The 17,348-nt window shown below is 34.3% G+C and overlaps 1 protein-coding gene across 1 annotated transcript; it reads left to right on the top strand.

Moving 5' to 3' along the window:
* The first annotated feature begins 286 nt into the window (after window positions 1-286).
* Window positions 287-16,261, top strand: LOC105209666 (helix-loop-helix protein 11). Its single transcript, XM_011180200.3, has 3 exons — window positions 287-895; window positions 6,489-6,789; window positions 12,204-16,261. Exons 1-3 carry the CDS (start codon window positions 807-809, stop codon window positions 13,524-13,526), a joined length of 1,713 nt encoding a protein of 570 aa, XP_011178502.1. The 5' UTR covers window positions 287-806; the 3' UTR covers window positions 13,527-16,261.
* Window positions 16,262-17,348: the final 1,087 nt, after the last annotated feature.

The following is a 17,348-nucleotide window of genomic DNA, read 5'->3' as shown; positions in this document are numbered from 1 at the left end:
ACCGCATATGTAACATACAGGGATCTTTTTGTTTCAATTTTTTCTTTTAAATACTATTCATAAATAATTCATTGAATTTCTTAAATATCAGAATATCTTCATAACAGGGAAATTTGTATAAAAACCTTATTATTCTGATAAAATCATCCAATTTTACTATTTGTTGGAATTGCATTCCTAAACGCAGAAGCACATGTTCATTTGGTGGTCTGGCAGCTCGCGTAATCGCTCGTTTTTATGCCGACTTCCAATGAACAAAGAGAGAATTTGAGAGCGGCGTCGCTGTCAGTTTGCAGGTCGCAGCAGTTCGCATTTCGCAGTCCGCAGTCCGGTAAAGTCAGGAAAAGACGACAAACGTCAGTGACGGAATATTTGTACGTGTAATTGCGCGCTTTAGATTTGACGTTTTATTTATTGCAAATTGCAATTTAATTCCAATTCGTGAATTTATAAATACCCATTGATTCAATTCAATTAACTAACAACAGATAAAAGTGCTTAGTGAAGTGCTATCGACTTGGAAGTTGAAGTTGGCATTGCGTGAGTGGTGTGAGAAAAGGCGCCGAAAAGTGTCGTCTAACCAGACAATTTCAATTGCAAATATATACATAAATACATATACAAAAGATATTTGTGAAGATTTCAAACACGTGTCTACATATTTGCGAAATTACAGTTTTTGCAAAAGGTGTGTTTGTGCGTGCCGATAAATAAGTTATATCAAAATAAAAAAAAGGTGGAAAAGTGAAAAAGAGACATCGTTGTAGCAGTTCGCACAAAAATTTCAAACATTTCGTTCCACAAAAATGTCTGTACCCGTTGCAATCAAGACAGAGGAAGTCATTTTGGAGAGCACCGAATACAACAGCGCAGAGGAATTGGACGAGGAACTACAGTAAGTTCGCAGGAAATTAATTCGTAAACACTTGTTTTTGAGAATTGCAATTGGCTTTTTGAGACTTGTACCTTTGCCACATTAGTTATTGATTTTTCTTCTATGTGTACGTTCGTCTACTCGTTCATTGAGGCGACCATAAAAACCATATGTACATACAGGTTCTATATACGTACATACGTACATGTGTAGATATATACACACTTCAATAAGTACAACCGCGCGTGTACAACCAAACAAACATGTATCTAAATGTGGCTTCTGTACCGTCAGTCGCCTTATTATTAGCGAAAGCAAAGCGGTGAAAAACATCTGTGCCGTTGGTGTGACAAAGAGCGGAGAGTATTTCTCACACACATCCACATTTGAGGCCGCGTCAGCCACCTCACACACAGATGATGACTATGGGAATAAAATGGTTTGGCTCGTCTGTTGCTGTCATTTGATTCATTGGGGGTAGAAAATAGAAACTTTGTGTATCCGTACATGAGGGCCTCGTATGGAAATAGGTATGCATAATCGTACAGATGTAAATGAAATTTGTTAATGAGCTAAAAGGGCGGTGAGAAAAACGAAATTGACGCGTTACGAAAATCCCACAAAGCAGACGTAATACAAAAATAACAGATGATGAGTTGAGTTGTGTTCTCGTTTACGGCATATTTCTCTCACGGCGAGCCATTTGTCGGCGCTTCCAGGCACCGCGCCAGCATTCTTGTCTTCCAGTGAGAGAGGTAGGCAAATTGGCACGTACGCTCACTGGAAATGAAGTGACGCGTTACTTCTGGCGTCCATATTGAAAACGGCTGATTTTTTGTTTACAGTGGCGGTCGAGTCGGCGAGCTACATGTGATTTGCGTGAAACGTGTTGTTGGCGCAAAAGTACAGCAGCTGATGTAGAATAGTATGTTATGACGAGTTCGCAGCTGCTTTGTGATAAAAAAGCTGATAGGATAATTTACTTTTCTACGGCTCATATGTATGTATGTACGAATGCAGAAAAGTTGAATCAGTGCAAATTTGTTATTTACATAACATTGTTATTTAATGACCTTAAATCTACATCTATTAATGCGTGCATACATGTGTTTATATATACATATGTTGATAGCAATATAATTAGGACCATCCTATTGATACCTTCGTTTCGATTCTATGCTTCATCTCTAGTAAAAGTTTTATTATTGTTTCTTAAAAAACCATGGAACATTTTATATTTACTTCAAATATATTGAAATTAAGAACAACTTTTTTCTTTTTATACATATGTACATAACCTTAGTGCAAAGCAGAGATGTTGAGCATACAGTGAACTCATTCAACTTGAACCACTTGGTTTTTACAATTAATAACAATTACCAAAATGCTGATTGGGAAAATATCTAAATTTATGAATTGAAAAATGCAAAAAAAAAAAAAACAACTAAGCATTCCTATTAAATTTTATACAGCAAAATCAATATCATGCACTGAAATGTTATTCTGATTATATTCAGAAATATTACCCCATTTATATTTTTAAATTTAGTTTTTAATAATTTTTTCATGTAAGCTTATAAAAATTCTTAGCACCTCATCATACTTACAATTACATGGTACTTCTTAAAGGTAAACTTTGATTCAAGCTACTTTTTAGTTCCAAAAATCTGTTTAAATGAAAGTTTTATATTGATAAGTTAAAGTTTGAATATAACTCTCTCTCTCTCTATGCTTAATTATTACAAAAATAATAGGAATCAAGTAAGATTTAAAGCAAAATATAGTATTTCCCTCATATACCATTTGTTAATAGTAAAAGCGTTCTACAAAATATAGAAATTTATAAACTAGGCAAAAATTGTCTGTGGAATTCATATGAAGTTCAAGCAATTGTGTAGGATTGAGTCCACATCATCCTTAATCAGATTTATTGGTCTGCCTTCAAATTCAATATAATTTTTTTCCCCGCTTCACATACGTACTTTCGCTTGTCCCAATATTTACAATAATTATGATAAATTCGTTCGTGACCTTGTCTCTACACACTGTACATATGAGTACGAGAACCCGAGAAAAATTGAAAGTGTTACCCATAATATAGGGATGTCCAATTTTGTTATCTATTATTACTCCTATTCGTAAATTTTCTATTCGCCACTACTGTAAGATAAGGTGTTAGCAACGTATTCGTTAATATATCAGCTGTACAAATTGATTTCGATTCATAATCGTTTCAACGCGATAGTCTCGTACAGCTGTGCACAAATTTCCGTTTTCTTTGTATCGTGTTCGCTACCAACGACGAATTTGCTTTGCTTTGCCAATTGGAATTGCTCTTGTTGGCTGAATCAACGAAGGTTGATCGGCGTTTGTTGGCGCTTGGCATACCAGAGCGCCCAACTTCATTCGTAAATTCATGAAAACGCGAGCGCATGAATAAATGAGTTCCAACCGAATTGCGATTTGAAGAGAGCGACTGCAAAGAGGAATTTTTGCTGCATTCTGTGCCGTAGGCCTAAACCACTACAGAGACAATTCAATGGTGTCGGTGAGTTTCGTTGGTATTTCGGCGCATACAGGGGCTAAAAGCTAATGAAATCGACATTGTCGGAGCTAACAATTGGGGCCGCATTCCACAACCGGCACCTACAACTGCAGCATCGCTTCGGAATTCATTTCTACAAATACATATCGGCGTCCGTGTCTGTGTATGTGCGCTTCCTCTGCCATACAGTCTTTCCGCTCTCTTTTTTTTACGACGAAGGTGTTTGTTAACATACGGTTGGCATGTAGATGTCACGAAACTTGAATGTAGGCGCATATATTCATACATGCGGAGAGTTGAACTGCAATTATAGGCGATACTATGTACATAGCTAGTTTATCCGAATCGGGTGTCGGGTGGGGTTTTTTTATACCTTACTTTTTATTTATTTACCTGCTGTTTACTCACAAAGCTCAATAGAGTTCACAATTGTTATGATTCCAACTCGTGTGTTTATTGAAAACACATGATTGCTCGCATACATATATATACATACACATCTATACGTATGTACATTCATACATATATTAGAGAATGTGTTTTGTTTTTGGAATTACTATTAGAACACCGCTATCGAATAATTGCAAGATAAGTAACCAAATTAAAAATTTTCTTTAACGAATTCACTGCTACAAACATAAGCTTTTATATAAATTTGTACATACAAATGTATATAATGTATGTGAAATATATTTTTGTATAGCGTATAGTGTATGCACTGCCATTTCTTTCGTTCACTGCTCCTCGGCACAGGTTCCCTCCCTCACCTTTAGCCGCTTCATTTATTATCAACTCCCACCATCCCTTGTTGGCTATTTCGAGCAGCTGTTTCGGTTTGTTTACGTTGCAGCCACTTGTTTTTGTGGCACTGGGACTGTAAATAAAATCAATTAAAATCGCTAAATATATGTACACATATCAGATTGTATGCACGTGTTAAAATCAATTTTTCAATTATAAGTATTTAATATTTACTATCTACTTAGGTATTATATCGCTCATTTACTTGAATAGTGTCACAAACTCAAAAAACACGATTTTTGAGTTGAGTAGGCAGAAATGTGCGCAGTTTCAGCGTTCATATTGTATAAAAATTTCATTCCGATAAGATGTGCCGTTATTAAACTTGCAATGTTGGATTATTTTTTAACTACAATAACGACACTTCTCAGTTGTGTCAGAATTAGGCTTGGATTTTTATCTGAAAGAGAGACATATTTTGTGTTACAACACATAGAATGAATTTGGCACATTTTGTATTACAACGATATTGGTGAAAAGTAATTAAATTTTTCGTATTGATTTTTTTCAACAAAAACGACACATTTGACTTATGATGGCGAAATTGAATTATTTTTTTCACAAATAACGACACAATTCAAAATGCGTCACGTTTATGCCCAAGAAAAAGCATTAGTACACTCTATTTGGTCCATTTATGCTCAACATTGTATTTAATCTATTACAGGCCACTAGATTTGTCAATAATTAAAAGCTTTAAATCGCTCCCCTGAAAAATCGACTTTTTTGAGTTGTGACACTATTAAAGTAAATGAGCGATATGTAAATTGCAATAATTGATTTCGTGACATTTTCAACTGCAATCTTGTGTTTATATGTAATTGTTGATAATATTTGCAAGTAATGTAATATGTAGGTAAACATCACTGCCTTGCCAATTCTGTTTAATAGGTCAATGCTTGCGTCATCTGCAATGGTGTGTACCCAAAATACCCAAAATACCTGTATATATGTATGTATGTACATATATTACTGCATTCACTACTTGATTGAGCGGCATTGCTTAATGCTAAATACAAAAATGATGAATACAAGAATGATAAATATTTGTAGGGATTCCAAGTCGATACTTTTGGTAAATTGAAATATCTATGATGAATATTTAATTTTTCTATGTAATGCAAGAGTAAACTAATGACGTTTAAACATCATTGCGATATCGTGTGTAATGAAGGCATTACCAAAATAAAACATTGCTGGTACATTCATACATATGTACATACAAACATACATTTACAGTTCGGCAGAGAGTTTTCACCTTGCAATGTGCAACGCTTAGTTGCAGAACGGCATTCCATTATGTGGCAGCAACAACTGGCTAAGCTAATTTGTGCGTTACTCGTTAAAGAGTGGATTCGTTCTGCAGAAAATGTGAAAGCCCATACAAGATTCAGTCTCTTAATATTTCAAAGTTTTCGTAGTAGTATTATGGTTTATGTGACTTCTCTGGTAAAACCAGAAACTACTATCTCATTATTGAAGAATCTGTTTGCATACACGATTGTGCTCACATTTAGTTTTCTACAATATTGTGCTGTAGTACCATTTGCAAATGTTTTTTTAACTTCAAATCCCATGTTGTTTTTATATGTATGTAAAACTGTGGCAATACACTTACATTTGACCATCTTAACAGTTGCACTTCCATACGTGCACACACAAATACATCTATATATGCAGGTGTGTAAGTCGTTGGTAGTTAGCAGAATTACTAGTCCACACTAAGGTGAATGAAACTGCATTCCAATGTCAGCAACACGAAATGAAATTTGTGACGGCAACCGAGTCGCCAACGAGTGCGAAATTTATGAATGAGCGCGAGAATCTAAACAAGAAAAACATACGAACATAGTCAGATATATGTATATACATATATGAACACAAATATATAAGGGCCTACCAAAAGGAATTATTAATGGTTTCGTTTAAACATATAAATCCAGAAGCTGTAGAATCTGACTGGCAAAAACTTAGTCTAACACTCACTACGAAGAGTTAGATATTTAAAATTTTATGGGATATAAACAATTGTGAATATGGGGTCTGAGTCAATTATGTATATGTAAATGGCAAGATACGATGGTGAGCTGGTGGGCCAATGTACCTGAATTGGTCTCCGATTTTATACTCCCACGACTTATCAACTCAATAGAATTCAACGGAATGGAATGTTTTGTATTTAAGACAATATTATTTATTCTTTATTCCTTAAATCCATATATACGTATAGAAAACACTAATGTTTAACCCACCTTTATGATCTTCCAGATTACAATTAGAAGATTCCGGAGGTGAATACATTCAGTACCAGGAGCATCCGCCGCAGCGTCAGCGGCACTCTAGTTCCGGAATGAATGCGAGCAATGCAACAACAAAGGGCAGTGGTGGCATCACAGCAAACAGCAACCTTACCAATAACGGCGGCAATAAAAATCTTCTGGAGAGTGAGAAGCGTATGCGGCGCGAAATCGCCAACAGCAACGAAAGACGACGAATGCAGAGTATCAATGCCGGTTTTCAGAATTTACGTTCGCTCCTACCACGCCACGAAGGCGACAAGTTGAGTAAGGTAAGTTACGCCACTCCACTCCACAACCACAACACACCATACTACACTATACTATACGATACGATACTATAATACACTCGTACTATACTATACTATGACAATTGTACTGAACTACATACATACATATGCACGTAAATATACAAATATGTTGAAATTTGTGCATACACGTATGTATGTACGTAGATTCAAATGGGTAGACGTGCACGATTGTAAATATTTATAGGATTTGCAGTTTATTGACAAATACAAATACGCATTATCTGAAAACTCTACCACCGTTAAAGTTAGTCAATCGTGTCACACATTAACCGCCTTAGTACTATTTTAAAATAGATCTTTGAAGAAAAATTCTCAATATTAAGACTTATATTTATCTATGGTTGTTATTAATTATACGTTGAATATACTTGGATTGGACTCGGTGTTTACTACACCTTGGTACCTTCCATAACAACTCAACTATTGGATGGCTCAAAGTATGCACTCATTTTGTTAAATGTGTGGCAAGTGAGTTGGTGGAGTTTGACCTGCTTAAGGTGTCTGAAAGCTTTCCAATGGGTGCAAAGGGGTCTATGCATAAACATTGTACATAGATAAGTATTTATGTGCTTACGTATATACATATGTATGATAAAGGTTTTCACTAACATATTTCCATTGAAACTGAGCATATACTCCTAGGGTGGCTGGAAAGTGGATCGATATATTCCAGCAGTGCTGTGCGGCACACTACAGCTTTCAGCGTTGCCACTACGCAGTCAATATCGTTGGAAAACATAACTTATGTGGAACTGTGTTAGCTTCGTCACATACACATACTCGCATTTGAGAGCATTCTTGCACAATTTCAGTATTATATTACCTTTTTCGATATTTCTAGTTGAATTTCGAAATGTTCGCAAACTATAGTGGGTAATGGACATATAAACATACATATGTTCTGGTGGAATTCGGATATAAAATTGTACATAGTATATATGTATGTTCAACTATGGCAATGCTCCAAATGCATTGGAGCCCAGCAGCCCTGCGGAATGTGTGCCGAACGTACATATGTACTCATACTTATGTAAACATAGATACTAGATACTCCTATCGGCTTCTGGGAAATGTCAAAAGTTCAATAACCGCATATGTATGTTCTTGCAACCAGGTCTGCATTTGCAATAACAAAATATGTATATGTATTAACATAATAAATTTTTATTTATTAGCAAATTTTTAAAATATTTAATTTAAAACTTAAAGAGCAAAAGCTCTATATATTTTGATATTTTTATGAATCGACCACCTGAATTTGTACAATTCTTTCGTCTGCATTATTGTAATGACCAACAAGAAAAGTTTTCCACGAAAGTCACCCTCTCCAATGTAAAAGTTTATAATATTAAACAATACAGCTAAATTTATTTCTGAAAATAATCTGGTCATTAATTAGTTGCTTATCGGATCGGATTTATTCCTTTACATACTTTATTACCCTTATTATGAAAGAACGAAAATTATAAAGTTGTGTATGAAACAGCTGATTCGCTAATGATCGTTCATATGCTGTTTACACTTGCATAAGAATACAACAGTACGGGTCCCAAATGAAGAGTCTGTTAACTGACCGTGTAAAATCAACACTTATCCAAGTTTTGCTAAAAAAATAAAAACCAGACAACTAGCAATAGTAGATAGAGGATTGACTTATGCTCATAAAATGCTTACCAACAGAACTACATATAAGTTGCTATCAAAGAATGAAACAGTTGTTAAAAACATATGAAAACTATCGGTATTTGGTACATTCGTTTCAATATTTTTGGATTTTTCAGAGAATATAGTGAAAATAACTGCATTTTCGTACGGCTAGCAAGTGATAGTTGATAAATTTTCTCCTGGAGAGGCGTTTCTTTACACAATTAATTAGCAGAAACTAGCAAAAGAGAGCGTCAGCTGATCACATGAGAACTGCTGGTTTCTGCTGGAGGAATTTTCGTTAGACGCCGTTAGAAACAGCTGTTGAATGAATGTGTAAATCTGATCTGCTTGGTTTTTTAAATACATTTTTGTTTTTTAATAAAATTAAAATTAAATATTCATTAAAATAACGATGAAAACACAAATTGTGAGTGTTTGAACTCATAGAATTTGATATACGGGCATATATGCATATATTAATTAATTGATTGTTTTTTTATTATAAAAGTTAATTAAATTGTTACTGTCATTCATTTACTTTAGCTTAAATGATCTTGAATTGCAATTTATTTAATCTTATATTGAATAATTTGTACGATTTAATACGACGAAATTGCCATAAACAGGATTCAAATGTCCTTCTGCTACATAGTTTTCCGTTTCTTTACTTTCGCTAGCTGTAAGAGTAATTTGTCCCTTTTGGCACTCTTCCTCATCCTGAAAGCCAGCAGCTACTAGCAGTAAATACATATACATATACGTTTAATAATTGAATAATGTTGCAGATTAAAAAAAAGACAACAACAGACATTTTATATAACAATTATATATGTAGGTATATACATATATAAGCACTGATGTCCAAAGTTTGATCCGAGCTGATCAGCTGAAACAAATTGATGACCAATGCCGGCATGGTCTTACACTGTAGTTTCGTCTGTCATCAAAAACCATGTGGCGCTGATAAAGTCAAGTGGCAGTGGCCCAGCCCTAAAACCACATACATTCGCATTTTCAACTGTTTGAGTTTGCGTTTATGTATGAGTGCGCGCCACTCGTTCTCTCAGCTGTTTTTATAGCGCCGGCAAGTTGTGAAACAGCTGCTGGTTAGCATTGCGGTTGCCTGACTCATTGATTGCAGCTTTTTGCGTCGTGCCTTAAATGTATTCTCTTGATTGGATATTAACACACGAACCTATAAAAAGAAATGTTTTCAAAAACAGAACACAAGAATACTTAAGTGCAAATATGTATGTATGCATACCAACCATGTGTCAAGGCGAAATCATTGAAAGTGATGAAGAAAAACTAAAAAGTACACTAACAAATTACAGTTATGCCTAATCACAATAAAATCTTAGCAAAACAAAATTTAAATCAGCTGTTCTGCAACCACAATCTGAATGCATTCGTATTCACTTATGTACATATGTATATGTATGTATATATATATTAAAGAGAAATTAAAAAGATTTTAGGTCTCGGGGGGAAATTAGCTGTCTTGTTGCCAGGCATTTGTATTACAGCTCCGCACAATTAAAATATATTACATTTGAATAATTGAGTGAAGTAGCTTATATATTTATTGTAAGTCACTAAGTTTAATTTATACTAAAACTATGCAAAATGTATGCAAATAGCTAATTTATTCATAATCTATTTTTTTTTCGAATACGTAGTATGTATGTAACTGTTGTTAATCACGTAGGCCATTGGTCGTGTACACAGCGAGAAAATTCGGCCTAGTCCACATAAATTGTAAGCTCCAAACTAAAAACAAATATGTGCCGTCGGTTTCTTCAAACTATTTCACTAGATGGAAAGAATTCCACGAGTTTAACAAGAAATTTAAATCAATACCTATGCTTAAGTCGACGTCTTTAAAATATGTACATACATATATAGGAATAATATATGTATGTATGTTTACTAACTAAGAATCAAGTCCTCTTAGTTCTTAATGTTATATTTCTAGTAACATATTTACAATCATATTCTTGCACATCCATAATTTTATGTATGTACGTATCCATATATAATAGCGCGAGTGTACCAATCTTTATATGGTTCGTATTGTGCTTGAAATGCGTGAATGGGTAGATTGGCGTGGCTGCCACCTACAACTGTGCAAATAGCAGTCGATTGGCGCCCTCCATCAGCTGCTACCAGCAACGTTCAATGCGACATACGTCGTCCGAGTGTGTGGATATATATACATACACACAAGTGTACAGATTAACAAATGAGAGTACGATTGCCAGCTGTTCAATCGCTCAGTTGCTGTTTTCACATGTGGTTCTGGTGTGGACTTCCGTTTCAAGTTCGCTCTTGCTCACCTTCCACTTCCAGTATTTCTAGGGGAACAATTTGAGAATTGAAACATGTTAGATTTCTCTGTGTATTTGTTAGTTGGGAAAGAGAGAGAGTGAGAGAGAAAAAGGCGGAGAGAAAATCCCTGTTTGCTCTTTGGTAAATTTGCTTGGTACTTTGTGACGAAAAATTTTTTACGAGACGGCGGCAAAAAAAGTACAGTCATCACAAAAACGTAAGCCGTCGCGTAGTCGTGGCTATGATATCGTTACGGCTAGGAAGGCGAAATGCAGCGTTGCGTGCACATCCATATGTATGCATGCATACTATCCAAACGAGGCGTATGCAACAAAACAAAACAACAAAGGCCGGATAAACAACAACTTGAATAAGAGCAGACCATTCGTTATTCCCGCATTTCGCTACATGCTTATTGGCAGGTCAACTAACTAGTCGATCGACAGCAGTTTTTTGTTTTTTTTGTTTACATTACATTTATGTATTTTTGTTCGTATGCATAGTGGTTTGGTGTGGGTAGGCTTCCATCGTTGATGTTTACCTTTTTTCAGCTGGCTAAATCAGCTGCAGATAATGCTCACTCACACGTGTATATTCGCGCTATTCGTTGTTTTTGGTTTCGTTTTTTGTCAAATTAACATGTGTGTATGCATATGCATATACAGTAAAACCTGTAAAGTTGGACACCCTTATAATTTGGACACTCGCTCAAATTGGACGAAATGTTCTGTACCAACATAATATAGTACAAAATATCCATATATTCACTGATTAATTTGGACACTGTCTATCTTGGAAGTTGGACAAAATTTGTCTAAAATACATTTAATATGTATGCTATTTACTTATATTACGCAAATATATTATTTGTCAATCAATGGGATTTTTTAAATTTTGCAGTACCGTTATTTTTGCGAAAATTTGGATGTATCAAATTTCATGGATTAGCAATGACACAATTACGCATATTTGAACGTTTTTTTTATTAATTATTCAATTCAATGTACACTTTTTACCTAGTTTTTTAAATAAAGTCAATAAATTGAGAAAAAAAATCATTTCCTTATAACATGGACACTCGCATAACATGGGCAAAAATTACTGAACCGCAGCTGTCCAGCTTAGACAGGTTTTACTGTACCATGAAATTTTGGTTCGTTTGTTTTCAATTCGGTGCTTTCGCAATCACCGGCTTTTGTTGTTTGATTATAAACAGTTTTTATTTTCCAATAGTAAGAATATGTCCCAAACTTTCTTAATATTAAATATATTGAATAATCCTTTGGAAGAATTTGTATTTGGTACGATAGTTTCGCGTGTCGTTATGAAGTAGCGTGTGACAATCTTTATTGAATATTGAATCGCTTGAGTAAATGATTATGTCTTCTCTCTTTTTACAGGCTGCGATCTTACAACAAACCTCCCAATACATATACGAACTGGAAAACCAAAAGACACAACTTTTGAACCAAAATAGTCAATTGAAGAGACAGCTTGGTTTACATGAGTCGAATACGTCGGGAGGGTCAGCTGGCGCTGCTGGGGAAGTCTCCACCCCGGGCAGTGGAGAAACATTGAATAGTGGCAATGTAGCGATAAAGAAACGCAAACTCACTGATAACATAATCAACCTTCAGACGATAAGTGACTCCTCCGATGAAGGTCTTGGTTCAATGTCACCAGAACCGACTACTCTCTTGAATGCGGGTGGCGGTAATGTCAACGCGAAAAGTCAAGTGATTATTGCACATAATATTGCCACCTCCAAAGAATTAAGCGAAATGAAAAAGCAGCTGGAAAAAGAACGTCGAATGCGCACCATGCTGGAGGAAGAACTGCAAATGATAAAGCGACAGTTATATTCAGTGGCCACAGCACCTGCAGCTTCTACATCCACATACATTCCACGGGAAGTGATCGAGCACACAGACAATTTGGTGCGCGAGTCGATTGAGGAATTGCCATCGGGAGCTGTGTCGTACGTTGAAATTGACGAAATGACCGGTCAACGGCAGGTTGTTGTTTGTTCGAGTATTGAAGAGCTGGAGAGCGAGGCTGCAGCGGCAGCAGCAGAAATTATCACTGAAGACAATGTACAGGAAGAGGTTATCCTTTCATCCACATCGTCCACCGAATCTGAACAAGAAGTGAATGCAATCGCCAAGGCTTACGCTGAGGGTTCATCTCCGTCAGCGGCTGTCCTGCAGCCAATACTTCAGGCTGCCATCAAGGCAACTCCAAAAGTGGAAGTGGAACGTATACAGGAAATAATTAAAGTAAAAACAGAGAAAATCGATCAACCAAGTGGTTTAACGCGTTCGCGACAAAATCTGGAAACTATTGTCGAGGCGATAAGGCACCTAGAAGGCGATCATCTCTTTGCTGACGGCAGTGAGCAAAAGTTGCAACAGCATCAGCAAAATCAAAGAGCACAGGAAGCCCCTCTAGCGCTAACAACAAAAGTTCAAAGAGCCACATTGGCAGAATTGAGTCCATACCTACAAATTAAAGGCAGCAAGCAAGTAACTATTGTGCAGCAACCAAATCAACAGAAGGACAGTAGTGGTGGAAGTATCATGCCCACCGCCATTTACAAAGTGCAAACGACAGCGGCGGGAGCGAGTAATATAGGTACAGGCCAAGGTGCTCAACAGGTAACAATCACAACGACGGCACTAAAGCAGGTCCGGCCAGGTGTCATTGTTGCCAAGCAGCTGTCTTGATTGCATTCAACTGCAAAAGCGTCTAAGATCGCAAATAAAAAAACTACTGATATAGGAGTGAATGAAAGTTCGGCTAACGCGTCACCAGAGGCAGGAGAATTAGCAGTGTCCAATGCAGTAGCAACTGATTGTTTCCTGGGGAAAAATGTATTCAAAGAAAAAAGGTCACAATTGGGATCGTCGGTGAAGGTTGCAACCAATCTAGTCACCAGACTGGTGGGCCTGAGCGTTAGACGTAAACTAGCTAATCAAAGGTCGAAAATCGTTTCAAATGAAAATATGACCAACCCTTTTAAAATAAATGTAACAGTCGATAAAAAATTCGCCAGCAACAAAGATATCCATAATACTGCTAAGATAATTTCACAACCATCAAAACCGGAATCTTTAGAAAAATGTACAAAGACTGCTCATAATACCAAATTCGCCATTGCATCAACAAAGGCTACCAATAAACTATCCACTATTGATGTTTTGCCAACAGCTGGTCCCGCGGCAAAATCTGTGAAATGTATTCGCTATTTAACCTCTTCAAATGGGAACTCTGCTGCTGTCAATGTAAAAGCAACTGCAACTACTCCTACATTAATTACAAATGCTACTACTACTACTACTTTAAATATAAAATAGTAATAAACATAATAATTGTAACAATAAGTTTAGTTCTTGTAATATTTAACATACTTAAGTTAATGAAACGTCAGCAAGGTCGAAAATCTTATTGTTAAAATGCTAAAAACCACATAAAATCATAAAAATATACTATACGAGTAAATGCAAATGCAAGAATAAATACCTACCCGAAATCTAGCAAAGATACAGGGAATAAACGAAATTGATTAGTCGTTCGTGCGAAACGTTTTATTAGTCAATAAACCACACACACATATACCATATAATTGAAGGATATATAAATACTTATAAGTATATGTATATAACTACATACATACATATATAGTACTATTCGAACGAAAAGCAAAATATTAGTTTATTGTGTATGGAATTTAAACCAAACTTAATTATATTTCGCTTAGCTATGTATAGTCCCGAATTGCGAATGAATTCCTAATCACATTCAAACCCAACTTCACCATGAATGCCGTAACCGTAAATTCATTCTGAAACTTTGACGTACCAATTGCAACATTTCTACGCTTAGAGTTAGTATACGCCATTTCATGCATTCATAATATTTAATTTTATTTCAAACAAAAAATAAAATAAAATCTGTCTGCCAGATTTTAAATGTAGCTTATACAAATAGACTTTCTTCATACGTTCACATGTATATATACATACATATATTTGTTTTAAGTGAATTGATCAGCAAATTTAAGACTATTATAATTGAAGGTTGTTTTGCGGAAGTTAAACTAAGTTTAACCTCATATTATGATAGCCTTATTAGAAATTTGTTAGATGACTTATAATTTTGAAAACTTATTTAGCGAAAAAATGAAATCACAAAATATGACTTAGGAAAAATTGTATTTAGATAAATTGTTACATAAATATTTCAAAGATTTATAAACTTGTGTGAAATCTAAGAGGGTATGTGAGCAATGAGAACCGATTGCAAGATTTAGCAAGCACATAGTAATGTATAATGCCTAAATTTCTAGGTTGGCTTCAGTCTTACATATCAATGCTCTAAATTTTTCTTCAAGTGTATTATCTGGAATTTTCTTGATTTTTTATGCAGAAGCATATAACAATGAGCATTGTATATGAGAAATTATGGAAATAAAAATCAAATATTCATTCCGATTTAAAAAAAAAATTAAACACGTCGTTGCGCTGCGGCGAAAACTTTAGAAAGTCTCTTTGTGTGAACTACAAACCACTGGCTATTACATCCTTTAAAACTACAGACTAACTCTATCCTCTTTGACTATATGCGTACTATATCTTACATTACAAAAGCAATATACAAATAATCACTAACAAAAAAATAATATCAAAGTACAAAGAAATAGATACATACATACGTATATACAATAAATTGCATTTGCATTCACGATATGTTAAATATAAATTTTTATTCCAAAATCCATTCATTTAAATTACATACATATATTGAAAGTATAAAGGATCACTTTGTAATCCTATAGTGGGCCCACATATGAATAAATATGCTATTATTTTTATAAAACAAAAATTTATTTTAGTACTAAGCACTCAGTACCATCGCATTAGTTAAGTTACCGCATGTGTGTATCCGCTCCAGACTAATACCTGGCATATGAAGTTTACAAATATTTTTTGTAAATCTCTTAAAAAAGAAAATTTCGTCGATAATGGTAATGCTTTTAGTGTTTATTAGTTACCCTAGACTGCATCCATGCTTCACTTGTCTCGGTTTAAACATTCAAAATGTTCTTTAAAACAATCCATTATCAAAAAAATACAAAATAATAACTAATATAAATATATTAGACCTTGCGAAGTGTGAAAGGTTATGTGGAGAGAAGAGTTATATATGCCTTTAAATTTAAGTTAATTGGTTTTCGTTTATCTTTATGTTTTGTTGACTGTTTGTATAAAAATAACTATCAAAATTTATAAACAAATTAAAAAAATATTTGTATGAATATATATAACTTCGTATAAAAAACAGTATATACATACATACATATTATATAGGGGTTATGTAAGATTTATGTGTATAATTTTATGCTAATTTTTTAGCTTGAAGCGAAAGTATGAAAAATAAATGAATTATTTTATTTTCTTCACACGTATGTTTTGTTTTTTGTCCATTTTGTGTGCCTACAAAATCACGAGGACCTTCTTTCAAGGGAATTAAATAAATACTTTTTAAACGTAATTTGTTGTTTGATTATTATCTTATGTTATGCAGCGAGGTTATCATATTTATACAAACATAGATTGTGTGTGAAATATGATAAAATCGAATATTTTGCTATCAACATTATTTTCACTTTAGTAAATTATGTAATAATTTCGAATATGAAACAATATGAAAAATATAAAACAAATTGAAATCAAATAAAATTTTGGTAACTAAAATATCTATCTACTATATACTTACATACATACATACACACAAGCATAGCCCGCTTCTAAGTACATACATACATACATACATACTTATGTGCATAAATATTATATTTGCATAGTCATCTATATAATCAGCAATCCAAGCAGCAATTAAAAGAAAATCGCTTCGACTGTTTCACGTAGTAAATATGAAAACATAATACTCCTGCTTGTACATAAACATACATATGTATGTATACCTGCATTATTTAATTGTGAAATGCAGAAATTATTATTGTCCGTTTATATTGTACATATAAATACATGTGTATGTATATCACGAATATTCAATTCATATGTACAAACTTACATACATATATATAAATAAATAAAGTTTTTAGCAATCCTCATGTAACTTACTACCCTACATAAATATATACATACCTAAGCCTAATATAATGTGTGTTACGTGAATTGCATAGTGCAACAGCACCGTTATACTTCTAGTTGCATTTTTCTGAATTACATACATCCATCTGTAAAACATATATAAATTAAGTTGAATGAGCAACGTATTTACTAAAATATCTTTAAAATTAAATGCAAGATAATGGGTACGCTGAAATAAGTTTACATAATTGAAAAATAGTTGAAATGAAATATATATACATACATAATAAATGAACTAAATAAAACTTCATTACTTTATTATAGACAAATTTACACTAGAGTAATTGGTTTTATATGAGAAGTTAAGGATTCTTTGGGTAATTTTCTCATTTTCCAGGCTACAAGCGACCATTCTCAACATTTACGAATTAG

This window comes from Zeugodacus cucurbitae, chromosome 3 (assembly GCF_028554725.1).
Source record: "Zeugodacus cucurbitae isolate PBARC_wt_2022May chromosome 3, idZeuCucr1.2, whole genome shotgun sequence".
NCBI lineage: Eukaryota > Metazoa > Arthropoda > Insecta > Diptera > Tephritidae > Zeugodacus > Zeugodacus cucurbitae.
The sequence above is the reverse complement of the archived record's forward strand: the minus strand, read 5'-3'. Positions and strand labels throughout refer to the sequence as shown.

Excerpts from the sequence above, each read along its gene's own strand:
- LOC105209666 (XM_011180200.3), top strand. The coding sequence starts at position 807 with ATGTCTGTACCCGTTGCAATCAAGACAGAGGAAGTCATTTTGGAGAGC. Across the intron at positions 896-6,488 it reads GAATTGGACGAGGAACTACA|ATTACAATTAGAAGATTCCG; the intron begins GTAAGTTCGCAG and ends ATGATCTTCCAG. Across the intron at positions 6,790-12,203 it reads AAGGCGACAAGTTGAGTAAG|GCTGCGATCTTACAACAAAC; the intron begins GTAAGTTACGCC and ends CTCTTTTTACAG.